Below are 25,421 nucleotides of genomic sequence, written 5' to 3' on the forward strand. Positions count from 1 at the left end.
CTCTGTAATAGAGACTCTTTATTTTTATGTTGAATTTCAACTTTGTATGGGATTATTTATATAATTTATCCTTTTTTAAAATTAATATATTTTATAGGCGTGAAATTTCTTCTTTCATATCTTATTTCATACTTGTTTACCCCTCTCCTTTTTCTCAGATAACTTCAGTTCTGTTATCAATGTTGATTAATTTGTCTTTTTATTTTGTTTTGTTTGCTCATCAATTTTACATCCTTATATGGCATACATTTGTGAAATTGAGATAACACCTCCACAGCATAGATGATTAAAAGCTAAACTCCTGAAATACCACAAGATTGTAAATCAGGATAAGTTGAAAAAATTCTTTTTCCAAAATTGTTCTTTTTTTTGTAGGTATGTAAATTTTAATAATTAACAGTGTGAATAATTATATGCTGATATATTTTAAATTTAATGTGAAATAGATAATCCCGCAAATTACATAACTTAGTAAGAGTGAGGAGAGGAGAATTAAGGAAATTTTAGGGAAAAATCTGAATTGGTCTATAGAAGGATGAAAGTGTATTTTAGGGACCTGAGCGATAGTATACAAGTAGGGTGTTTGCCTTCCACGCAGCAGACCCGGGTCCATCTCTGGCACTGCATATGGCTCCCCAGGCTCCCACCAGGAGTGATCCTGATTTCAGAACCAGGAATAAGCCCTGAGCACCACCAGGTGAGGCCCCAAAACAAAGTGTATTTTATCCTAAAAGTGGAATATAGGCTCTATGTTAGAAAATATTATGTTATAGGTAACCCTTAATTATCTTATTAAGTAAAAGATTATAGTAGAAATCTCTCTAAATATAAAAAAAGTCACCTAAATAGCTATAGAATGCTCAATATAGATAAAAATCAAATTTTTTATTGAAAATTGTATAGAGGGGCTGGAGCGATAGCACAGCGGGTAGGGCGTTTGCCTTGCACGCGGCCGACCCGGGTTCTAATCCCAGCATCCCATATGGTCCCCTGAGCACCGCCAGGGGTAATTCCTGAGTGAAGAGCCAGGAATAACCCCTGTACATCGTCGGGTGTGACCCAAAAACCAAAAAAAAAAAAAAAGAAAATTGTATAGAGACCAACCCTACTCAATGGCAAAGTGCTGAGAAACTTTTTTGTCTTTCAAGAAGCCCCTCTAATGCTTGCGAAATTGGTTCCAGGGTTTTGAAACCCTAAGCTCATGCCTATCCATTAGGTTCTATGATATACCTTCAAAACTGAATAATGATTTATCTGGAGTATTCTCAGTGAGATGTTTATTTCATTGTTTCCTTTTTACTATATCCCACCATTCTCTTCTGGCTCAGAGTCTCTTTTGATAGATCGTAAATGGCAATTCCCCGATTTTTGTAGCTGACTAATATTCCACTACAGAAAAGTCCCTCGTCTCCGCCCACTCAGCCATCAGGGGCCTCTTCAGTTGTGCTGCAGTGAACACTGGGGTGCACATAACTTTTTCTGTCGTGGTTTTATATTCTCTGGCTAGATACCAAGAAGTGGGTATTACAAATATGGTAGTTTATACGGTAACTCTACCTTTAGCTTCTTGGGGTGCAGTACACTGAATTTTATTGTTTCTTTTGGCTTTGGGGCCACACCCAGAAGTGCTTGGGAGGGGCTTTTCATGGCTGGTGCTGGGGGCGGGGGTTGCTCCTGGCAGTGCTCGAGGGACTGTGGGCGCTGGGCATGCAAAGCCTGTACCCTAGACTTTTGAGCTATCCCTTCCCCCAAAGTATGGTGTTTCCCAAAAAAATTGTACTGATTTATATTCCCCTCCTTTAAAAAGGTGGTAGGAGGGATCTACTTGGAGGTGGTTAGATAGGAACTTTGTTAGAATCATTCTGTTTTCCCCTTTTTGGGAAAAGGGGTGCTCAGGGATTACTCCTGGCTCTGCATTCAGAAATTACTCCTGGCGGTGCTTAGGGGACCAAATGGGGTGCCAGGGACCTTACCAAGTCAGCCACATGCAAGGCAAACCCCCTCCCTGCTACTATTGCTCCAGCCTCCTTTGTATAATCATTGAAAGAGTCGAGAATCACGCAAGATTATGTGGTGTCCAAGGGTCTTTGATAAAATCTATTGTAATCAAAGCAGTCTCTAAACCCAAGCCTCCATAATTGGTAAAAATTTGAGTCTGATGACTAGTGGCTATTGCTTTCATCGCCAAAGTTCCCTCATTTGAAGGTCCCCTCTTGTAAAAATGCACCATAATGTAGTCATCATTTCCAGGAGTAAAGAAACACATATCCAAGTCATTGTACACGTTGCATCTTAAGTGCATATTATTTCAGAAATACTGAAATGTGGTGGCGGGGGAGAGCATCTTAGAAGTGAGGAATTGGGTATCATAATCAGGAGTTATGTACTCTAAAACTCTTATCTTCTTAGAAAAAGATGGGAATTTGGTGAAGCTGTACTGTGTTCAAGCAAAAGTAATTTCAAGGATGCAGTCTCTTCACTGTTTTATCCAGAGAATCAAAAGGGAGGATATGAAAATGCCTCCGGGCGGAAATGTGATGGATGCTGTAAAGTCATGGGTCCTAATGAGAAATCTCGGCGCCTTGCCATGGAGACGCCCACTCCAGAGATTGAGGAGGCCCAGAACCGGGCCAGCTGGCAACACCCTTTAAGGGGACCGACTTCCTGCGCGATAGCCAAGCTCATTCTCCCGTCTTGCTTACATTATAATTTTTGTAGTATTTTAAACAATATGTCACTATTGTATAATACATTTTATGTCCATAACGTTCCTCACCAGGAGTCCTGGCAGAGCACTGCCTTGGAGGCTGCTCGGAAGTTCAGCTCTCAGCCTTGTGTTTCTCGGCCGGTGCTTTAAGCTGCTGAGCCATTTTCTGGGCCCACCAGTGCGTTTTGTAGACCCTCAGTGATCCAGTTTCAGGGTTTATTCCATGTTCTGCCTGCCATGTCGGCGAACTTATCTCTCCATTATTGCCCCAGTCACTCTGCCCCAGTCTCTTTCTGCTGGGGTATTTCCCTTCACAGGGCCGTCTCAAAGTCTTCGGGGACTGCAGGCCCTGGCCAAGTCCCCTTCTTCTCTGCAAAGTCTTTTCCCCGCCTTTGGAAAGTAGAAAGGGAAAGAAAGGGAGCTCCCAAGAGGAGGAACTTCGTATAGGACTGAGTTCTCCATAAAGGCTTAGCACGGGGATTGATGGGCCTGCTACACATTTCCCTTGTCTTACTTGACGATTCTGTGTCCCCTAAAGATTTCAGCTTTTTAATGCCAGTGCCAATTTTATACGCTCGTCTGTCTCCCTTCTACCTTGTAGGGACGCAACAAAACTTGGAATGAAAGCATGGAATTTTGTAGAGGTCTTCGGTGGTGAACATATCCGCTGGGTAGGGTCACCACACCCAGTGGCTTTGCCAGCAGGGATTTCTTCTCTTTCTTGTTTAAGAGCCGCTCCCCACAGTTCTTAGGGCTTACTCCTTGCTCTGTGCTCAGGGATCACTCCTGGGGGTGCTCAGGGGATCAAATCAGGGTTGGCCACATGCAGGGTGAGCAAGTCCTTGACCCTGTCCTGGCTCTCTGGCCCCAGGCATTGATTTTGTGCTTGGGAACCTGTGTTGACAGCACCTAGGCATTGCCAGGGGCATTTCTTGTGCGGCCTCTCTCTGTTTGTAGACAGTGGCCCTCGGGGGTCTCTCTTCTCTGCACGCACATCCAGGGTCTCTGGCCATGTCTCGGGACAAGAGGATCCGGTGAGAATGGAGCCCCCAGAAGGATCCCCACTGATGGCCTCATGTGACCTACAGCTCCTGTTTAAAGCCTTTAGCTTCCTTCCGAGGTCCTGCGCTTAGGGCTGCAGCCTATCAATTTGAGAGGATACATTAAAATATATATATATTTTTTAATTAAAGAGCCATGATTTACAAAGTTCCTAATAGTTGAGTTTCAGGCGTACAGTCATCCAACACCAGTCCCTCCCCCTGTGTCAACTCCCTTCACCGTGTTTCCAGGTTCCCTCCCATCCCCCTCCACCTATCAACTTGACAGGCATGTTCCAGAGTTTTAGTGACTTTGCCACTTAGATGTGTTTTCAGTTCTGTTGAGTCCCTTGGGTCTATGGCTGTACCCCTCATCCATATCACTGGTATAACGGAAGCCCTGATGCCTGTTTTCCCATTGCTTCTCATTCTCTTCTTTCCCCTTGGTTTCCCTCCTTTTCTATCCATCTTCTCTCTAAACCCTAGGGTCAGGGGTGATCTAGGCATTGCCTTTTACTGGGAGGACACATTTCTGCCCATGACATATTGTGGAGCATAGCAACAGGCACCAGAGCTGATAAGACCTGTCCCTGCTTAGCTGGTAAGAACCTGTCCTTGCATGGTAACCCAGTAGGGAGTGTCAGGCGCATTTTATGAGCACCAGGTATCCTGCCTTGAGTTTCTCCCAACCCCCGTCCCCCAACCCCACCCCTCCACACCCCCCCTTACCCCAAAATTGTCACCTAATTGCAGCCTCTAGCCCCAAATGGGATTGGGCCTGGGCAAAGCCCCTAGGGAAGGCGATAGGTCAGTAATGCTGAACTCTATGTGATTGGACCATCCTCTTAAGCCGAGACCCCCTATAAAATGTGTGCAGTTGCCAATAAAGCGAGCGGCCATCAGCTTCTCCCAGAGTGGTTTCTCCGCACACCCGTTACCCTTCGCCCTGCATCTGCCCGGACCTGGTGTGCAACGTGTCTGGGCACGTTGGGGAAAATTCTCCCCCAGCATGTGCTTGAAATGGGAATGGGATGGGCCAGAGAGTTGATACCAGCATTCAGGTGCTTGCCTTGCACACAGCCAACCTGCCTTGATCCTTGCTACCACACCCAGTCCTCGGAGCCCCACCAGGCTGATGCTTGAATACAGAGCCAGGAGCAGGCTGGCTGGACCACCACGTGTGTCCCCAAAACCAAAGAACAAAAGGCGGGAGGTGGTGGCCCCAAGAGCTAGCCTAACGAGTTGGAGTGCATGCTGGAGGCCCAGGTTCAATCCCCAGCATGGCACTGTCCCCGAAGCAGGTCCAGGGGAAGCTCTGTGCCACCAACACCCCCTCCCCCAGCAAAAAAAAAAAAAAATTAAGGGAAGGAAGAAAAAGCAGACTGAGCCATCCGGGAAGAATCATGTGGGAGCACTGCCCTCGAGCGGGGCCACTGCTGGGGTGGTACATGAGCAAGGCTGGCAGCCTTATCCGCACATCTTTCAATCGACACTAATTCAGCTTTCAAGGTTATTTTAAGAAAAACACTTAAGTTGCTGTCTGGCCCCTTCAAAGTAATCTATAAACTAGGAGGAATCTGGGAGACGTTTTAAATACAAAAATCACCACCCCCAAACGCCCCAGTTGGGTGCCTCCCATCGCCCCTCTTGCCAGTGAAATAAAAGTGCGTGTGGTGGTATGTCCTTTTCCTTTGTGCTTCTTTTAAGGTCATGCCCTGGGATGCCTTTGCATGCGGCGTCTCCTGTACACGCACCTTCCTGAAGGCTGGACCCGTGCGTCTCCTGCACACTGAGGCCCGTTGCTGTGTGGGGCCAGACTAGCACTGTTGTTTGCTCTCCGAGTCGTGGCCACTCATAAATGGGGCGAGGGGAAGTGCCGTTTCATATACACCCACACCCTAAATACCATGTAGGAACCTAAGACGGCGCACGGCCCGGCAGAGGAGGGTTTGCACAGAATGCAAAGGCAAATCCAATTTCACTTACGTGGGGTGATTTTAATTGGAATGTTAGGACCCGGGTTAAATTACTTGAGGGTCAGCTAAGAAGGTCACTGCAATAAGGGAAGATAAGATCTCCACTATTTGACTTGGGGTAATTCAGTATAAACGTTAACTCAGCAAGACCAAGGAGGGGGGCGGGGGAAGAACCCAAAGCCAGCAAGCAGACGTCAGCGCTGGGAGAGGTGAGTTTTATGCCATTAGCTGAGGGCCCCGGGGTCCTCCCACGGCAGGTGCAGAGATGTCTGGCCTTCTCGGAGGAACAGCCTGAATAGAAGGCACAATTTATTTATCTGCAAATACAGAGGCTAAGACAGCGAGGAGATGCAGACATCCGAAATGTTCAGCATGGTTAGGGAGGACAAGAGGAAACAGGTTACCACCCACTCCCTGACAATGAAACACAGGAGCCCGGAAAGCTGAAGCAAACGAGAAGCACCTCTAACCCCTCCGCCAGAAACAACTGCCGTCCCCGCCTCTGCGGCTTTCGAAGGTAGATTTTTGTATAAATACCTAAATAGACATACCGAGTTCTCCCTCCACGGAAAGAGAACTGTAAATACATACTGTTGTGTCCTCTTATTTTTGTAAGCATATAATGAAATCAATTTATCTCTTTTTTATTATTCTTTGGTATCAGATTTTATATTATTCTTTGTTATCAGATTTTAAAAGTCCATCTCCTGCAAAAGACACAGGGGTTTGCTTTATCCCCCACTCTTGCAAACAAGCCTAACATGAACACACTTAGACCATATCTTCTTTCCTTATTGCCCCACGGCTTGGAAGCTGGCCTCACATGCTGGGGGAAGAGACAGCTCAGATAGAGGAGGGACCACCAAGTAAAGGGTGTTTTGAGGGCCTGCTCAGGATGGGAGATGCCTGCCGAAAGTAAACTATAGACCGAACATAATGGCCACTCAATACTTGCATTGCAGAGCACAAAACCCTAAAGGAGAGAGAAAGTAAAAGGAAATGTGCCTGTCACAGAGACGGGGGGGGAGGGGCAGGAAGAATGGAGGGGATGGGAGGGATACTGGGAACATTGGTTGTGGAGAACAGGCACTGGTGGAGGGATGGGCACTTGATCCATTGTATGACTGAAACATAAGCATGAAAATTTGTAAGTCTGTAACTGTACCCCATGGTGATTCATTAAAAATAATTTTTAAAAAAATCTTCTTTCCTTAGTCAAAGTTCGCACTCAGATGATACTGGTTCTGCAGTAGCCCGACCTGCTGTCTCTGGATCCATCTCTGGATCTCTCCCAGAGTGGCAGCTATTGTCGTGGGGGACAAAGCCACCAGGAACCGATTCTGTGTCGCCGTACTCTGTGGGGGATGGGACAGTCCCCGGACACCTCTCCTACTGCTTCCCCTCGAGTCGGGTGTGGTTTGGCTTGGGGGCCACACCGGGAGGTGCTCTACGCCTACCTCTGACCATTGCTGACGGTGGGGTGGGAGGTGCTTGGGGAGCAACTGGTGTCAGGGTTTGAACTGGGACCTCCCGTGTGCAAAGCATGCATACCAGCCCTTGGGGCCATCTCGCTGGCCCCTTGAGTAGGTTTCCCCCCCCCCCCGCTTTTTGGGTCACACCCAGCGATGCTCAGGGCTTACCCCTGGCTCATGCACTCAGGAACTACTCCTGGCGGTGCTCAGGGGACACTATGGGATGCTGGGAATTGAACCTGGGTCATCCTTGTGCAAGGCAAAGCCCTACCTGCTGTGCTATTGCTCCAGCCCCAGTAATTTTTGTTGTTATTGTTTGGGTTTTTTATTTTGGGGGTGGGAGCACATCCAGTGGCACTCAGCTTATTCCCTGCTCTGCGCTCAGGGACCACTCCCGCTGACGGGGAACCACGCACTGCACCGTGTCAGAGCACATTAACGAATTTGCCTATCCCTGGATCTAGAGCAGAGAGAGGGCGGAAGATGGGGCGTGGCGAAAGCTCAAGGTTTCCTTGAGACACATTGGCGGAGGGATACCTCTGGCACTGTGGTGCAGAGTGGCAACACTACGGTGCCTGACTATGAACAGTATCCTGGATCACTATGCCTCTGTGAAAACAGGAAAGAAAGAAAAAAAAGGGTTACCTGCTGCTTCTTTCTCTCAAAGAAATGAAAGTGAGAGACAGGCCACTTTTTTTTTCTTTTTTTGGCTTTTTGGGTCACACTCCTTGCTTTGCTGCTCTACACTCAGGAATTACTCCTGGCGGTGTTCAGGGGACCATACGGGATGTTGGGGATGGAACCAGGGTTGGTGCATGCAAGGCAAACACCCTACGCTCTGTACTATTGCTCCGGCCCCCAGACTACTTTCTACCCTCGGCTTCCATATATCTCGGTTCAGGAAGCAGAGGATGACATAGGGTCATTTTTGAACGCTTTGACACCCTTACTGGATCTGGTAAAAGGGGCACCTGCTGTGTGGATTTAAATGTCTGCCAGAATGGCCAGGATCTCTGATCACTTGTGAACCCCAGGCTCTTTCCCAGTCGATGCTCGAACAGCTCTGGGATAAACCCGGAGGCGGCCAGGGCTGTAGTCAGTGTGCTCTTACAGCAGGCCCTTTCAGAAGATGCCGAGGGGAAAAAAAAGTCCTGGCCAACGTGGTGTTCGCAGAACTGGTTTCCTAAAAACTCCCTTTGCTTGAATTTTCCAAGAGCCTATGCATCGCTGTGGGGGCTCACTGCATTACCAGTGGGTTGTGAGGGGTGCCCGGGACGTGGCATCAGTGCACTGTGTCAAAGTGCAGTGCACACAGGCGGCTCACTGGAAACGCCCGCAGAGCTGGGGTCCCATCCAGGGTTCTTACTCAAGGGTCCGGGCCACATCTGGGGGTGGAGGCGGTGTTGCAAGATTTCTCAAGGTGGGTCTCCTGAGCAAGCAGCGCGGGCCACCTGCCTAAAGCGGCGCCCTCCGAGTGCCCTCCCGGCCTTTGTCTCTGAACAGACCAAGACCCCTAAACCTGACTCCAGGCGGACTGCTGGGGGACAGGTGCAGATGAGCTGCACACCCGTCCACACCTCCTCTAAGGGGGTCGGCGGTCCCGGGGTCCCACCCACCTGGAACAGGAGCCCCGGAGCAGCCTGTGCACCCCTCAGTCGTGCCCTTTCACCCCTGCGGGGTGCGGCCCGAGCGACCTCCACCCCAAACCATGCCTTCCTTCACCCCTGCAGGGTGGCAGTCCGTGCTCCCCCACCCACAGCACTCCACCCCTAGCCATACCCCTTGCAGGTTGAAACCCAAGCACCCCTCACCCTCAGCCATGACCCTTCACCCTGCAGGGTGCAGCCCGCGCACCCCCACCCCCCAGCCTTGCCCCTGCGCCGTGGAGGGTGCAGCTCGTGCTCCCCCAGCCGTGCCCCTCCGCCCCTGCAAGGTGCAGCCCGTACTCCCCGAGTCCTGTCCCTCCACCCCGCAGGGTGCAGCCCGCGCTGCACCTCTCGCGCGCCGCCTCCTGCTCTCGCGAGGACTCGGCGGCGCCGGAAGTGCCGGAGCGCGCGGCGGAGCGCGGGGCGGGCGCGGGGCGGGCGCGGGGGTCTGCGCGCCGGGTGGGCTGCCGGGAGGAGGGCGCCCGGAGCCGCCGCTATGCTGCGCTTCCCGACGTGCTTCCCGTCCTTCCGGGTGGTGGGGGAGAAGCAGCTGCCGCAGGAGATCATCTTCCTGGTCTGGTCGCCCAAGCGGGACCTCATCGCGCTGGCCAACACGGCGGGCGAGGTGAGTGGCCGCGGCGGGGCCCCTCGGGGAGCCGGGAGCTCGCGCGGAGCACTGCGCCCCGAGCACCCTCCTCTCCCGCAAGCCAGCCCCCAGCCCGGCGCCAGGAATCGCCCCGAGCACCCCTGGAGCTTGTGTGGCGCGCCACTGGGCGGGCACCCGCCGTTATAAAGACCTTCCCGGGGGCGGGGAGCGGGGGGCGGGCCGGGTGACCCGCCAGGAGGGCCCCCTGCACGGCCGCGCGGCTGCGGCCCCGCCTTCCGCGGCCCCCGCCCCCCGAGTGGCGTCTCGGCGGGACTGGGAGTGATGCTCTGCGGAGGGTGCTCGCCGCGGCCCGCCAGGTGTGCGCCCAGGTGTGCGCGGGGCTGTGCCCGCGGGTCCGGCGGCACCAGGAGGGGCCCTGACGGCCGCTCGGGAAGGTGGTTCCCGCGCCCGGGGGCCTCTGGGCAGGGGTCGCCGTGTCCGTGTGCGCCCGCGCCGCCTGTGCCAGGGTGCCCCGCCCTCCCCCGGGCCCTCCGCACACCCGGCTCCCTGCGCTGCCGTCTGCGGGGGAAGGCAGGTGCCCAGCTAGCGAAGAGCAGGAGCTTCCTCGCGGGACCAGGTGGCCGGGGCTTATTACTGACTCTTTAGCGGGGAGCCTGGCCGCGCTTGGTGATGCTCAGGGGCTACTCCTGGCGGTGCTCAGGGGACCCTGTGGGATGTGGAGATGGAACCAGGATGGGCCGGGTGCAAGGCAAGGAAGCGCCCTCCTCGCTGGACCATCCCCCCAGCCCCACGGAGCTTACTCCTGGCTCAGTGCTCAGCCGTCATTCCTGGCTGGTGCTCAGGGATTCCTAGGCAGGGCAGGGGGGTTGAAGAGGGGCTGGTGGGTGCGGCGGGTGCGAAGCACGAGCCCTACTCCCTGTCCTGTCTCTCTGGCTCCTGCGGGTGGGCTCAGATGTCTCAGACTAAGGATGGAGAAGTAAATTTTGGGGAGAACGCTGAAAAAACTTGACAAGTTTTTTCAAGTTTGAGAGAGTGGGGGTGAGTGGAGAGCGCACGTCCTCCAGAGCGCTGGGGCACCTCGCGTCTGCAGACGACCATGGGTAAGAGGGGCCACAGTGGCCCCGTCTGCTCGCATGCGAGTCCCAGTTTACAGGATGCCGGGGAAGAACAGCGGGCAGGAAATAGCGGCCAGTGTCATCTCGCAGCCCCCTGGTGGTCCTGGCCGTGTGTCCTGGAGTGCAGATAGCTTCTGCCCTCTGTTTTCTTGACCGACACCCTACAAACTGAAAAGTGACTACCTGATGACGAAGCCTCAGCGGGAAGCTCATTTCAGACAGAGCAGGGAGGTCCAGAGACAAGGGGTCATACCGGAACATGCATTTCAGAGGGCACCGGAAAGGCAGTGAAGGCCCAGAGAAGGGCCCGTTTGGGCCGTGTGGTAGAACAGTCCCCAGGGGTGGCAGCGGGCCGGGAGGGTGAGGCACCAGAGACGGGGCCAAGAGTGAGCGAGCTGTGGGCCGTGGTCTGGGTGCCAGAGGCGGGTGGTGCTCTGCACGGGCCCCTGTGCCTCTGAGGCCTCTGGTGACGTTTCAGTGGTTTTGTAGAGGGCAGTGGAGGAACAGTCATAGTTTAGAAGTTCGGGGAGCTCCAGGGCCTTGACCCTCCGAGGTGGGACTGTACCCCCGTGGGAGTGAAAATTGAGAGTGATTCAGTGACTTGTTCTCTATCCATAATTACGTTGTTTAATCCCAGGTTGCTGAGTTGGAGTTCAGGGTTGTTTGGCTGTATTCCAGCTGCCTTCTAGTGCTGTCTGGGCTCCTTTTTTAAAATTTACTTGTCACTGTCACTGTCATCTTGTTGCTCATCGAGTTGCTTGAGCGGGCACCAGTAACGTCTCCATTGTGAGACTTGTTATTACTGTTTTTAGCATATCGAATACACTACGGGTAGCTTGCCAGGCTCTGCTGTGCGGGCGAGATACTCTCAGTAGCTTACTGGGCTCTCTGAGAGGGGCGGAGGAATCGAACCCGGGTTGGCCGCATGCAAGGCGAATGCCCTACCCGCTGCACTATCGCTTCAGCCCTAACAATGCCATGGTTCCCAACATTGGTGTGGGGCATTCAGTTTCCCAGCACCCTGTGGCCTTCCCTCCATTACTGTCCCCAGTTTCTTACCCAGCCCCTGAACCTACCCCCTCGGTAGGCACAGGTTTTGAAAGTCATTGAGTGTTCACTGAGCTGTTTGTTACAGGTGAGCCTTCTGTGTGACCCATACCGCTTCCTCCGCTTGCCGGGCATCTGGGCTCCTTTCCTCTCTAATTCACTGTGCCCCTCTGAGCGCTCAGTATTGTGGAACTGGAGGTGCCTCTTGGGTGCATGTGTGGCGGCACGCTCCGGAAGCTCCAGGATCTGTAGAGCTCGGAGGATTCTTGGCCCACCCCCATCCCACGAAGGCGCAGAGCGTGCAGCCTGGAGACCCATGTGCCCGGGAGCCTTATTGCCTTGGCTCGCCGTCTGCGCTGTTTTTATTCGAGCTGTCCATGTGGCAGGCTGTGGGACACGAGTGTGGCTGCTAGTCACTCCTCCTCTTCCCCAGGAGACCCCAGAGTTTCCAGCCCGAAGACGGGTGTGCCTGGGAGTGCTGTCGGCCTGGCCTCTCTCCCAGATTAGTCCTGGAGTAGCGTGGGGTGGATTGCACGGTGGCATCTGTGGGGTGTGTGTGCGGCTCCTGGGCTTCAGCGGGGACTCAGAATGTCAGCCCGAAGACCCGTCTGCTTGTGGGTTTGTCAGTGTGGCATCTTCCCTGAGACTGCGCGTGAGCGTGTGGACTGGGCCACTTAGCTGGCGTTCACACGCAGGGGCTGTGGAGCACGGCTGCGCCCCTTCATTTACCTTATTCCTGCACAGCAGTCTCCTTCCTAAAAGGAAAGTTTCTTACTGGCATCAGAGGAAAAGGAAGATGGCCAGAGTTGAGTGAAGCTGGAGGTCTTACTCGTTCCCTTGGCATTAACTTGTGTTCACGGGGATACAGTTGTCTTTGAGTTTGCTGGTGACTTAGGATGGTACTGGACGTGATAAGAGTCATCTCATGGTAGTATGTGGTGGGGAGAGGGCTGGGTTTATTGGTTTATGTTAGTTTAGTTTGGGAAACAGATTTTTTAATTTTCTGACATTTCATCTGTTTTGTCCTAGGTTTTGCTTCATCGCCTTGCAAGTTTTCATAGAGTTTGGAGTTTTCCACCCAATGAAAATACAGGAAAGGAAGTAACCTGTTTGGCCTGGAGACCAGATGGCAAACGTAATAATAATATTATTAAAAGTGCCATTTTTGTTATTCAGAGAGTGTTCAAAAAAGAAAGCTTATTTCCGAAAAGTTTGTTGTCATTATACATGAAAGAAATTTATAAATTAATAAAATTTATTAACTAGCTATGTAAGTCAATTTCCTCCTCCAACTGATTCGTAATCAGTCACTTCTTTTGTTCAGTGTCAACTCTTTTCTGCAAAACTAGTGAGACTGGGGTGACTGCATCCACACAACAATGCTTCATTTATATGGAGCAATTTCTTAATTTTTATTTCTAGTATAAATTTAAATTTATACTAGAATTTTGAATACCAGTTTGGGAAATTTATTCTTCAGAAAGTGTGTGTTTTGTGTGTGTGTGTGTGTGTCTGTGTCTGTGTGTCTGTGTCTGTGTCTCTGTGTGTGTGTGTGTGTGTGTGTGTGTGTGTGTGTGTGTGTGTGTGTGTGTGTGTGTGTGTGTGTGTGTGGCAGGGTTTGGGCCCCAGGACCACATGGTGCCAGGGATCGACTCCTGGCGTCCCACATGCAGAGTGCACATTGAGGCCATTGGACTTCCTGGCCCCACCTTCAGAAATCTGTAAAGGGCCGGAGCAGTAGTACAGCAGGTAGGACACTTGCCTTGCAGTGGCCAACTGGGTTTGCTCCCCAGCACCCCATGTCTGCCAGACCTGCCTGAAGTGCTCCCTGGACGCAGAGCCGGGAATAAGCCCTGAGCGCCACCAGCTCGGTTTCTTTCCCTCCTCCCACGTGAAGTATGTAATAAGAATTTTAAAGTAGTGTGGTTGGACAGTGAAATCAGGGCCGTTAGGGAAGGGCCGTTTCAGGATCGCCGGAAGGCCTGAAGACGCGGCCGCCAGCGTCCTTGCAGCGAGCGGGGGGGCCTTTGTCGGTGGCCGCACGGACTGCAGGCCTCTCTGGAGAGCCTTGGATCTCACAGGGCAGGAAGACGTTAGCCGCCCGTGTGGAGCACTGGACGTGGTACATCTGACTCGCTGGCTTTGTTTCCGTTAAAAAGAAGCCGGAACCTTCTAAGAGCAGAGCCATGGAATCGCTGTTTCACTTCAGACATACCTGCCTGATCAGCATGCGCGTCTCAATGAGGCTGTTTGACCCAATTGCATGTTTTCTTTCTTTTTTTGTTAAACTATTTATTTTTTGGTGTTGGGCCACACCTGGCTATGCTTAGGGCTTACTCTTGGCTCTGCACTCAGGAAATACTCCTTGTGGTGCTCAGTTGACCATATGGGATGCAAGGGATTTAACCTGGGTTGACAGCATGCAAGGCAAGCACCTTACCCACTGTGCTATTGCTCTGTCCCCGTGCCCCCAATTGCATTTTCTGCTGGGCAGAGGACACCCCTTGTCCAAGGGCCTCGATGCCTGTGACATTGTGTACGATATGAAGCACTTGGAGAAAGAACTTTACTGCACGTGAAGATCTCATTGTAGTTTTTAAAATATCACAGGAAGAATCTTTAAGTCAAGTAGTGCCTGAGGTTACAGTGAATTTAAAATGGTAGGAATTGCAGGAAGTGAATCGTTCTCGTGTTTTCCCCGTTTAATCCTAATTCATTCTGGTTATTTTTCCCCATCTCATTTTAGTCTTGGCCTTTGCCCTGGCGGACACCAAGAAGATTGTTCTGTGTGATGTGGAGAAGCCGGAGAGCCTGCACTCCTTCTCCGTGGAGGCCCCCGTCTCCTGCATGCACTGGATGGAAGTGACAGCGGAGAGCAGGTCAGGAGGAAATGGCGTAGGATGCCCAGCGTATGCACGTGCCTTGTATTTCACTTGTTTTGTTTTTTATTTCTTTGGATTTGGGGGCCACACCCTGTGACTTAGGGCTTACTCCGATCTCTGCACTCAGGAATCATTCCTGGCGGTGCTGGGGGACCATATGAGATGCTGGGGATGGAACCCGGATCAGAGGCATACAAGGCAAACGCCCTCCCCGCAGTACTATCGCTCCGGCCCCTGCATTTAACTTTTGGTTTATCAGAATAAAACTTTCAGTGCTTTGTTAGATCGTTGTTTTCTTTTAAAAATTTATTTCTTGGGGCTGGAGCGATAGCACAGCGAGTAGGGCGTTTGCCTTGCATGTGCCCAACCCGGGTTCGATCCCCGGCATCCCCTGTGGTCCCCCAAGCACTTCCAGGAGTAATTCCTGAGTGCAGAGCCAGGAGTAACCCCTGAGCATTGCTGGGTGTGACCCAAAAAGAAAAAAAAAATTTTTTTCTTTTTGTTTTTGGGGCATGCGCAGTGATTCTAGGCTGACTCCTTCCTCTGCTCTCAGGGATCACTCCGGCAGGCTCAGGGAACCAGATGGGATGCCAGGGACTGAGCCCGGTCAGCATGTGTGGGGCGAGTTCCCTACCCGCTTTATGGTATCTTCGGCCTCTTCTAATAATTTTTTAAATGGAAGCAGTAAAGGTTTGGATTTCCAAGATCTTTCTGTCAGTGTTTCTTTTTTGCAAAGGAGTTGTCTTGAGCAATACTTTGTGGGAACCAGGTGATGTCAGGGAGCAAAATGGGGTTGGCTACAAGCAAGGCAAGCTCCTTAACTCCTGGTACTATCCGGCCCGGTCATTTTTTTGGAGAGACACAGAGAGAGAAAGAGGAAAGAGAGTGGAGAGAGAGACAGAGGACAGAGGAGAGTGTATGTCCAAAGTAATAGGAATAATAGTTATTAAGATTACTGATTACTAAATTGATGTTTCGCTTTCCTTTTTGTGATACTGCTATCTCCTCAGACAGGCCTCTTTTCCTTTGTACAGAGAGAGAGAAAAAGAGAGAGAGAGAGAGATTGGAACATAACAGCCGATGCTACTACTGCCCCCATGACCTTCCCAGCTAGAGGGAGGCCATGTCGCCCACTTGGGGAAATTGTGAATCAAAGGATCAGTGGGGTTAGCTGTACTGAAGAAAATTTTCTTTTTCGAGGCGATGCAGTTATTTTCTTTCTAATGAAGTTTTAAATGAATATCAAATGGATACGTAGGTCCTGAGTGAATTCCAATAAGGTCTTTCCCAAAGTGGGCTGCCTACAAAGAATTGACTAACGGGTCTAGTCTGGGCTTTCAAGTTCACTGTCAATAAAACCTGAGACATGGATCTGTCACCAGGTCATCGGGGGTTGCAAGTGGTCCTGGGAATTTCCAGATAGTTTGATGAGCATCGCAGCCCTGTTCTTTCGGGGCCATTTCCTGCCAAGTCTGTTACTGTTACGCTTCCTAGTAATAGTTTAAAAACGAGTCATGGACATTGCAGGGTTTCTCTGGGCACCTGCTTCTCATTAAAGTGAGAAAAACATTTGCCAAGTGTTTGCCACTGCTTATTCATCCGAATTGACTGTTACTCCAGAATCCAACCCAGGGCCCGGGCGCAAGGCATGTGCTCTACCACATCCTGCTCATTCAGTTATTCCCGGCCCTGTTGGAAGGTAGGGTGGGAAGAAGGGTCAAGTGACTGCAGATGCCTGATGTTTCCTTGGGTACCAGAGGCCCATAATGTACCCCACAATAATTCCAGTGTTGTCTGAAATAATTCTTGCAACTTACATGTTTGGTCTGAAGCCTTAGATGAGAGTTAAGAAATCATAATTTCTCTGTGTCTGAATACTGTTGCATATCAGTACATTTCATATGATAATAGTTTATTAATATGTTTCTCTAAATACAAACTGGTTTGATTTTTCTTTTCAGGAATACTTTGTAAATTTTCTACTTTTTCTACTTGTGATTGTTATAGTGACTATTTTAAAATCACGAATCACGAAATCCCCATTAATCGTCGATTTCTCGAGCGGGCTCAGTAACCTCTCCATTCGTCCTTTCCCTGAGATCTTAGAAGTCTCTCTCAACTCGGCCCTCTCAAGGATGTTGCACTGGAGGCTCTTTCAGGGTCAGGGGAATGGGATCCAGCTTGTTACTGGATTTAGCATATGAATACACCATGGGAAGCTTGCAAGGCTGTCCCATGTGGGCAGGAAACTCTCAGAAGCTTGCCAGTTTCTCCCAGAGGGAGAAGTAGACTACAAGCGCATGGCCGCGCGCTTCTGGGAGCTTGCTTTTAAGTCTCTGGGTGCTGACCGTTGATGGTATTACACACACCTGGGTTCCTCTGCCGGTACCTTCATGCGTGAGGCCTGTCTGAACGTGTGGAGAGGGGACTCAAGTATGGCTGTAGCTAGGTTTCGGTGGTCTTCGGCAGCCGGGAGCTCTGCTCGGGGTGGGGAGGGAAGCTGGAGCCCATCCCCTCCAAGGGGCCCCAGGGAAGATAGCCAGGCATGCGGGCAAGAAATAATAAAACATTTGTGTATCTGTTTACCTGATAATATATATATAAGCTGGGCATCTTTCAAAAACTAGTGTCTTTTAATGGAAAGAGAAGTAAATATTTTTCACATTTTTACAATGCTTTTTCCCTTCTTAGTGTTCTAACATCCTTTTATAATGCTGAAGACGAATCAAATCTTCTTTTACCCAAACTACCTACCTTGCCAAAAAAGTAAGTATCAGAGTTTAATTTCATTGAATTAGCCTTGTAGATTTTTCTTGCAACTGATTTTTCCTTGAACACTGTGACAATATTTTCATAGCTTTTAAAGGCTATATTGTAAGTAATTTTTTTGTCTCCCTCTAGTTACAGCAATACCTCAAAAATATTTAGGTAAGACATATCTTGTTTTTCAAGTAAGAAATTCTTTTTGTATTTGAAAGATAGAGCTAAAAGATAACCTAATTTATTTTAATTTTTTTAGTGAAGAAAATTCTGATGAAATTATTAAGCTCTTGGGAGATGTCAGGTAAGGCCTGTAGATAAAATTTATACAAATCTGATTTGCTTTTTGTTGTTGTCAATTGTGGGGGGTCACACCTGGCAGTGCTTTTGGGGGGCACAGGTCATTTCTCAGGTTTGGGTGCCCTGGGGCTAAGCCTGGGGGTGTGCAGTGCTGGGGGTTAAACTCAGGACCTGGAGCATGTAAGACATGGGCCCAGCCACTCAAGGCTGATTTCTTTAAGGTGATAGCGATAATTTTAGGAGTTTTACAGGAAATTCTTTTACAGTTATGTTATTGCTGAAATTAGTACCTCCAAACAATAGACAGACACTAAGATCTGTTACTTCCCTGTCCTTCCTCTCTTGTCTTTCTTTATGCCAAAGCCTCTGCTGATTTTGGTGAGAAGTACAGGTGGTAGACGGACTAGAGTTCCTACGGTTTAAATTCAAGTTCCGAAGCTCCTTTATACAAAAGTGATGGCGTTTTGGGTTGTTTGGGAAGGGCTGTTACCGAGTCTATAAGTACAATCGTCAGGGCGACAGATTCTTTTTTCTTAGGCTAGAGGAAGTGTGTGGAGTCCTGTGAAGGGAAAGAGTCCCCGGGGGAGTGCCTGGTGTTGTGTTCTCCTGCCGGGAGCAGCAGCCCGAAGGGGGTGTGAGAGTAGGAATCCGAACACCTCCGTTGGAAACCTCTTGTCTCCTCTGTTGTTCTCACCTGGTTGTGTTATTTCTAATTAGGCTTAATATCTTGGTCCTTGGAGGGAGCTCTGGATTTATCGAGCTTTATGCCTATGGAATGTTCAAAATTGCTCGAGTCACAGGGGTAAGTTTTTGCTCGAAAATTTTTGTAGCTTTTTTCCCCGGCAAGAGAATGAAAATTTAGATTTGTTACTTGTAATTATTAGAGTTATTTATTCTTTTTTTGTTTGTTTGTTTTTGTTTTTGGGTCACACCTGGCGATGCACAGGGGTTACTCCTGGCTCTGCACTCAGGAATTACTCCTGGCGGTGCTCAGGGGACCATATGGGATGCTGGGATTTGAACCCATGTCGGCCGCATGCAAGGCAAACGCCCTACCCGCTATGCTATCACTCCAGCCCCGTGTTATTTATTCTTGACTGTTGAAGAGGATAGTTTTCATGCTCAGTTAGAATAGTATTGATAGGATGTCTGTGACATCGGGGGCTGTTAGTGGAATTAAGCAAATGCCTTTTTCTTAACAAAAAGCTTTTTCTCCGTCAGGGAGGGTGAACAGCGATGCGCTCCAGCCCAGGGCTGAGTCAGCCGTCTTTTCCGTAGCCCGGAGGGGTGGATGGCGCTGTAGATCATAACGCTTCCTGCCTCCGCTGTGTCTGGGGCCAGGGCCTGGGCCTGGTGTGTGAACTCTTCTGGGCTCTGAGTTTGTGCTTCCTGAGTTGTCAGCAGGGGCACCTTGACACTGACCAGCGTGGGGGCTTGCCTGTTCTGCAGATTGTGGGCACCTGCCTGGCGCTGTGTTTGTCCAGTGACCTGAAGTCGCTGTCGGTGGTCACGGAGGTCGCTGCGGGCGGTGCTGCGGAGGTCTCCTACTTCCAGGTAAGCCCTGGGCCCGAGAGCAGCGGCCAGGAAACACACCTCAAGGTCCTGTAGGCTTTTATGGTCCAGGGTACTGGGTCCTGAAGGTCTTTAAAACAAACCAAATCAGAAGATGGGCAGGGTTTTTCCATATTCAACTGGAATCTTTATGTAGCGAGGATATTAGTAGGTCCCTGGCTCGATACAGTATCATGGCCAGAGTTTTGATGTTGGGGTCACACCCAGCGATGCACAGAGGTTACTCCTGGCTCTGCACTCAGGAATTACTCCTAGAGGTGCTTGGGGGACTATATGGGATGCTGGGGATCGAACCCAGGTCGACTTTGTGCAAGGCAAGCACCCTCCCTGCTGTACTATGGCTCCAGCCCCTTCATGACCAGAGTTTCGATGGTCATATTAATTGTTGCTGAGCCAGTTCCTTCTTGTTTGTACTAAGCATTTCCTTAGGATTCTGGCCCTAACAACAAACAACTTCTAATTCCTTATTAGAAAAAGTAAGTGCCAAGCACTGGATGCTTCAGAATAATTCATTGGTGTCCTCCTAGCAGTCTAACGGCTACTCTGGTACTCTGGTGTGCCGTTTCATAGACAAGTAAACGGGCCTAGAGAACCGGCACCGAGTCCTCCATGACACAAACCTGGAAGCTGCCTCTGGACAGGGCAGCTCCAGAGTCCAGGCCAGCGTGTTGCCTCGTGTGCGTCTTGTGTAAGATGTCCCTTACAGAGAAGCCTGTTCTGCTGTGCTGACCGTATGGTTTTGTGAACTGTTGGGCACCTGTAGTTAGATTTAGAGGTGACTTTCAGGAAGTTTTCCCAAGTTTTTCATCTCAGTGCATCTTCTTTTTTTTTCTTCACACCCAGCGATGCACAAAGGTCACTCCTGGCTCTGCACTCAGGAATTATTCCTGGCAGTGCTTGGGGGACCATCTGGGATGCTGGGAATCAAACCCAGGTCAGTCGCATGCAAGGCAAACGCCCTACCCGCTGTGCTATTGCTCCAGCCCCACAGTGCATCTTCTTTAGCTAAGCTTTCATGAACTTGAACAGAAGCAGAGCAAAGGAATGCAGGCTATCTGTGTTACCAGGCGGCCCGGAGCCTGCCAGCATTCTTGGTTGGATGCAGGACCTCAGGGGACGCTGGTTACTGTAATGGTGGCTCATGTTTGCTCTTAGGGGTCTGTGACATAGGGGTAGTACAGGCCTTATGGTGCTTTCCTTGTACACCTCTGACCCCCGGCTTAATCCTTGGCATTGCAGGTGGTCCCCTGAGCACTGCCAGGAGTGATCCCTAAGCACAGAGCCTGGAGTAAACCCTGACCACAGCTGGGTATGTCCCTCTGAAAACCACCAACCAAAACAATAAGAGTAGCAGCAATGAAAAGATTCTGGGGAAATAGAATTTCCAGGACTGTATCTGGTGACCAAAGTACAAGTGTTTTTTCATTTGTTAATAGGTTGTTTAATACAGCTTTATTGTGGTAAAAATTCACACATGCCATTATAACTTCTAAGGATATCTGTAAACACGTATTGAAGTCTTCCTAATGTTACAGTACGTCTTTCTGCGGGGGCGAGGGCCTCCGCACACCAGCAGTGCTCAGAGCTTGCTCCTGGCTCTGGCCTCGGGGAGCACTTCTGGCAGGGCTTGGGGGACCACATGTGATGCCACATCAGCCACGTGCAAGGCAGGCACCTTGTGCTGTCTCTCCGAACACACAGGGAATAGATTGCGTAGGCTGTAGCTATGGCCAGAGAGGGTAGGGAATCTGCACAGTCACCCAGCAGACTTGAAAGTTCTTTTGAGGGTTGGGGACATGCAAAGGATCCAGCCTAGGGCCTCACACATAAAAGACAATTGTTCTGCGACCAGGCCGTATTCTAGGCTGCCAGATTTGAAAATTCTTGTCTTACGGTCTCTAAGTCTGCAAACCAGTAAACGTAACAGGGAACCAAATTCTAGATACCTTTTTAATATGTATACGCCCCGGACTCTCCTGAATTATGGAATTTCCTTTTACAGTTGGGAGGGACTGATATATCTTTAAAAGAAGCAATTATGTATGATTGTGAATCACTTTTTTACTTTCATTTACAGCTTGAAACCAATCTGTTGTACTCCTTTCTACCTGAAGTAACTCGTATGGCCCGAAAGTTTACTCATATTTCAGCTCTATTACAGGTATTTATTAATAGTTGTTTTATGTTTACTGTGCATTTTGAGTTTTTTGTTTGTTTGGGCAACACCCAGTGGTGCTCAGACCTTACTCCTGGCTCTGTGCTCAGGGATCACTCCTGGCTGGCTTGGGGGACCATATGGGGTGCCAGGAATCTAACCTGAGTCTGCATGTGCAAGGCAAACGCCCTCCCCGCTGTACTGTTGCTCTGGCCCCATGCTTATTTAAGTTTTTAAGTGTTCTGTAAATTAAGGCTTTAATCTTTAGTTTCATAACACTGTTTGTAGGACTGTTGTCTAATGTGATCATCAGCCTGTTAACGATAGTCCAGTAAAACAAGAAAAAGGTTGGGGCTGGAGCAATAGCACAACAGGTAGGGCGTTTGCCTTGCACGCGGCCGACCTGGGTTCGAATCCCAGCATCCCATATGGTCCCCCGGGCACCAACAGGAGTAATTCCTGAATGCATCAGCCAGGAGTAACCCCTGTGCATCGCCGGGTGTGACCCAAAAATGAAAAAAAAAAAAAAAACAAGAAAAAGGTTACCACAAATCTCTTCCCACATATCTCTCAGTCCCGCCTTCAAAAGAAATAAAAAAAAAAAATACTACGGGGAGGAACCCCTGTGTACCCAGTCATGGCCCCAGAATGAAAGTGAGAGAAAAAAGTAATTTTAGTCTTTTAAAATATTTCTGTGAATAGAGTAACGCCGAAAATTCAAGGTTTACTGCAAATACAGTGTTCCAGAAAAGTCTTTGAATACCTTGGCTTGGTGTCTAATCAGATCAGTCTCAGCTTTCGTTTCTTTCTTTCTTTCTTTCTTTTTTTTTTTTTTTTTTGGCATTTTGGGTCACACCCAGGGATGCTTAAGGGTTACTCCTGGCTCTGTACTCATGGATCACTTCTGGTGGTGCTCAGGACTGTATGGGATGCAGGGAATCGAACCTGGGTCAGGCACATACAAGGCAAAGGCCCTCCCTGCTGCCTCTCGCTCCAGCCCTGGCTTTGGTTTCTGTAGATCAGTGCCTTAGTCTCCACTTTGGTCTGTAATCAGCTGGTATCTGGCCAGCTGAGCTTGGCCTATCTGAGTGTCCTTAGCCACATGCGTCTGTCTCAGCCCTGAGCCAGCCATCGAGGCCTGTTCACGAAGAAGCCTTTGGAGGGATGAGCTCTGGGGGTTGCTCTGCTCCTTCTGTTGGCTGCAGAAGGAGGCAAGACCCACCTGGATTCCAGGACTGGGAAACATATCCGGGTCTGGCTGGGAGAGCTGCAAAAAACTGTTGCTTTTCCCATTTTCAGCTTGCCAGGCCCCAGGTTAGCGCGGTAGCTATTGAAAGAGCATGTCTGAAGGAGACCAGGAGGTAGTATAGTGGTTAGGTGTGCGCCTGGCATGTGCTTCCCTGAGATATGTTCCTGGGTCCCTGTGCCCCACTGAGCACCACGGGGTACAGGCCTGGAGCACTGCTGGGCCCTTAGGCGGAACCATGGGCCTCAGGTCTCCTGAGCCCCACTTGGGGTCTCCCCCTCCCCCCCCTCTGCTGCAGAACATCCGGTTTGGAAATGGAAAAGCTGACCAGACATCGTTTTGACCGCTTGGCCTCAGCCACTGGAACTCCTGGAGTTGCTGAGCTGAATGTAGGGGGGGGTTGCAAGGAATCGGTTTTAAAGTGAATTCATTGTCGCTGTCACTAAATGTTTGATTTACATTTCTCTTTGATCCTCTGTTAAAGTTTGAAATAATCCGAGGGGTTTGGAGACTCTGGATGCCCTGATGGGGGCTATTCCTGGCTCTGCTCAGGGATCGTTCCCGGTGGAATTTGGGGGACCATATTGGTGCCAGGGATTGAAACAGGATCACCCAATTTAAAAAACCCAGGGCTGTGTAAAAAATTCTCAGGCAAAGGGGGTCACTAGTGGAAAAGTTTAAGCCTTGGTTTAATGTCCATAAAATATGCCCGGGGTGTAAAAAGCTGAGGTCAGTTTTACCAGATAAAGACCCAAGAACGTTTCATAGTGAGGTTCAGAGACCCATCAGGTGTTTTACAGCTCAGCGATTACCCCAGGAGTGCTGTGGTTCTGTGGTTTTCTCCTTTCCGCGGGCTCACCGGGATTTGAGCCCGCGTGTCTGAGACGGTCAGCAGCCCGCTGGTGAGTTAGCAGGCCGACAGGAGCACGTTTGCTCACCTTCCTGCTTCCGTCCTCTCCTGTGCAGTATATAAACCTGTCGCTCACGTGCATGTGTGAGGCCTGGGAAGAGATCCTGATGCAGATGGATTCGCGCCTCACCAAGTTTGTGCAGGTACCCGACCGGCGTGCCGTGGGGGCCTGCCAGGGGCGCCCGGTGCCCTGCTTCCACCCTGAGGCCCGTGGGGAAGAAGTGGAAGGCTTGGGTGACGGTTCCCCAGGGTTCCCTCCCAGGAAGGGCTCGCTCCCCTCGGGTGCCACCAGTGGGCACTGGCCCCGGGTCTCTGCCTGGCCCCTGCATCTGGGGAAGCCGCTGCCGGGGGGTTGGAGGGAGCCGTGGCCCTGTCTGAGTCGGCGTCTGTCCCGTCTAGGAGAAGAGCACCACCACCTCCGTACAGGATGAGTTCATGCACCTGCTCCTGTGGGGGAAGGCCAGGTAATGCAGCCGTGCCCGTGCTGCCCTCCTCCTTAGGAAAGACTGACCATTTAAATTTCGTGTTCAGCGAAGGGAATATTGGTGCATAAGCTCTAAAACAAACAAACAAACAAAAACGTATCTTACAAAGCCTTTCTGTGTACATTTTTTATAATATAAATGTCATCTTTCTAAAACAGTTTTAGCAGTGCTCTTCATTTGTGGAATGTAAAGTAACAGAATGGGAGACTAACACCCAAGAACAGTAGAGATAAGTACCAGGAGGATTACTCCACAGCTTAGAAGCCCGGCAGCTCAGATAGAGAAGAGAACTCCAAGTAAAGGGTGGTAGGAGGGCCCGCTCGGGATGGGAAATGCGAGCTGAAGGTAGACTACAGACTGAACATGACGGCCACTTAATACCTCTCTGCAAACCACAACACCCAAAAGGAGAGAGAGAGAGAGAGAGCGAAAGGGAATGCCCTGCCACAGAGGCTGGTGGGGGGGAAATGGGATGGGGTGGTGGGAAGGATGCTGGGACCATTGGTGGTGGAAAACGGGCACTGGTGGAGGGATGGGCACTCGACCATTGTATGACTGAAACGCAAGCACGAAAGGTTGTAAGTCTGTAACTAGTTGTACCCCACGGTGATTCACTAATAAAAAATTAAAAAAAAAAATTTAGCAGTGCTCAGGGGGTTACTCCTGGCTCTGCACACAGGAATCACTCCTGACACAGGTGCTGCAGATCAAACCCAGGTCGGCTGCGTGCAAGACAAACGCCTTCCCTGCAGTACTTGGGCTCCTCCCTTACAAATGTTCTTTTTGTGTGTCTACTGATGCATATTCTCATTTTTTTTTATTAATTTTGGGGGTTGCCACCAGTGATTCTTGGGCCAGGAGGGCCCCAGTTCAGTGGCTGCGTGAGCTGGGGTGCTGTGGCCCCAGAGACTGCCTGGGCTACCCCAGTGGTGCCGCGGGTCCACGGGTCCAGCCAGGCTGGGGGCGCGCTGGGCGCTCGCCAGAACCCACTCTATCCTGGCTGTGTGTTTCTTTAACGTATGATGTGAAAGGCAGACCTGTCTTGTGCCACTGTTAAAAGGGCCTCTCCTGAGCCTTGTGCCTGTGTTTTCTTTTAATGCTTCTGACTGCTCAAACATTGTTTGCAGCGCTGGGGCTCGAACCCGGGGCTCATGGAGGCCAGGGACTTGACAGTGGGCCACCTCCCCGGCCCTCTCCTCAAGCTTTTTAAGGGTTTCTAGTTGACTCCGGGTATGGGCCCCAGATGTGGGTGATTTGGTCACGTGCCATGGAAGACAGCTCTTCCCCAGGGTGGGTGATGGGCGTATCCCACTGCCCCGTGACCCCCCACACTGCGTGCTCGCTTCTGCACTCTGTGCCTGGCCCGCCAGATGTCATTCTCATCTTTTTCTGCCTTTGTGTTTGCTGGGTTGTTGCTCTTTAAGGATTTTTTTTTTTTTACGCTTTCAACTTTTAACAGGTTTCAGGGAAGCGTTTAAGGGTTTGAGTAGAGAAGAGTAAA

At 50.4% G+C, this 25,421-nt stretch overlaps 1 protein-coding gene across 1 annotated transcript in view; it reads left to right on the forward strand.

Annotated features, from left to right (window-relative positions):
• Positions 1-9,263: 9,263 nt before the first annotated feature.
• Positions 9,264-25,421, forward strand: part of ANAPC4 (anaphase promoting complex subunit 4) — a 37,931-nt gene continuing 21,773 nt past the window's right edge. Inside the window, exons 1-11 of the mRNA XM_055139669.1 lie at positions 9,264-9,466; positions 12,640-12,745; positions 14,357-14,489; positions 17,184-17,258; positions 17,394-17,420; positions 17,512-17,556; positions 18,270-18,354; positions 19,002-19,106; positions 21,202-21,285; positions 23,492-23,578; positions 23,835-23,899. Coding sequence (XP_054995644.1) covers positions 9,338-9,466; positions 12,640-12,745; positions 14,357-14,489; positions 17,184-17,258; positions 17,394-17,420; positions 17,512-17,556; positions 18,270-18,354; positions 19,002-19,106; positions 21,202-21,285; positions 23,492-23,578; positions 23,835-23,899 — 941 coding nt within the window. The 5' untranslated portion in view covers positions 9,264-9,337. The remainder of the gene's footprint in view (positions 9,467-12,639; positions 12,746-14,356; positions 14,490-17,183; positions 17,259-17,393; positions 17,421-17,511; positions 17,557-18,269; positions 18,355-19,001; positions 19,107-21,201; positions 21,286-23,491; positions 23,579-23,834; positions 23,900-25,421) is intronic.

Source organism: Sorex araneus, chromosome 5 (assembly GCF_027595985.1).
Source record: "Sorex araneus isolate mSorAra2 chromosome 5, mSorAra2.pri, whole genome shotgun sequence".
Lineage (NCBI taxonomy): Eukaryota > Metazoa > Chordata > Mammalia > Eulipotyphla > Soricidae > Sorex > Sorex araneus.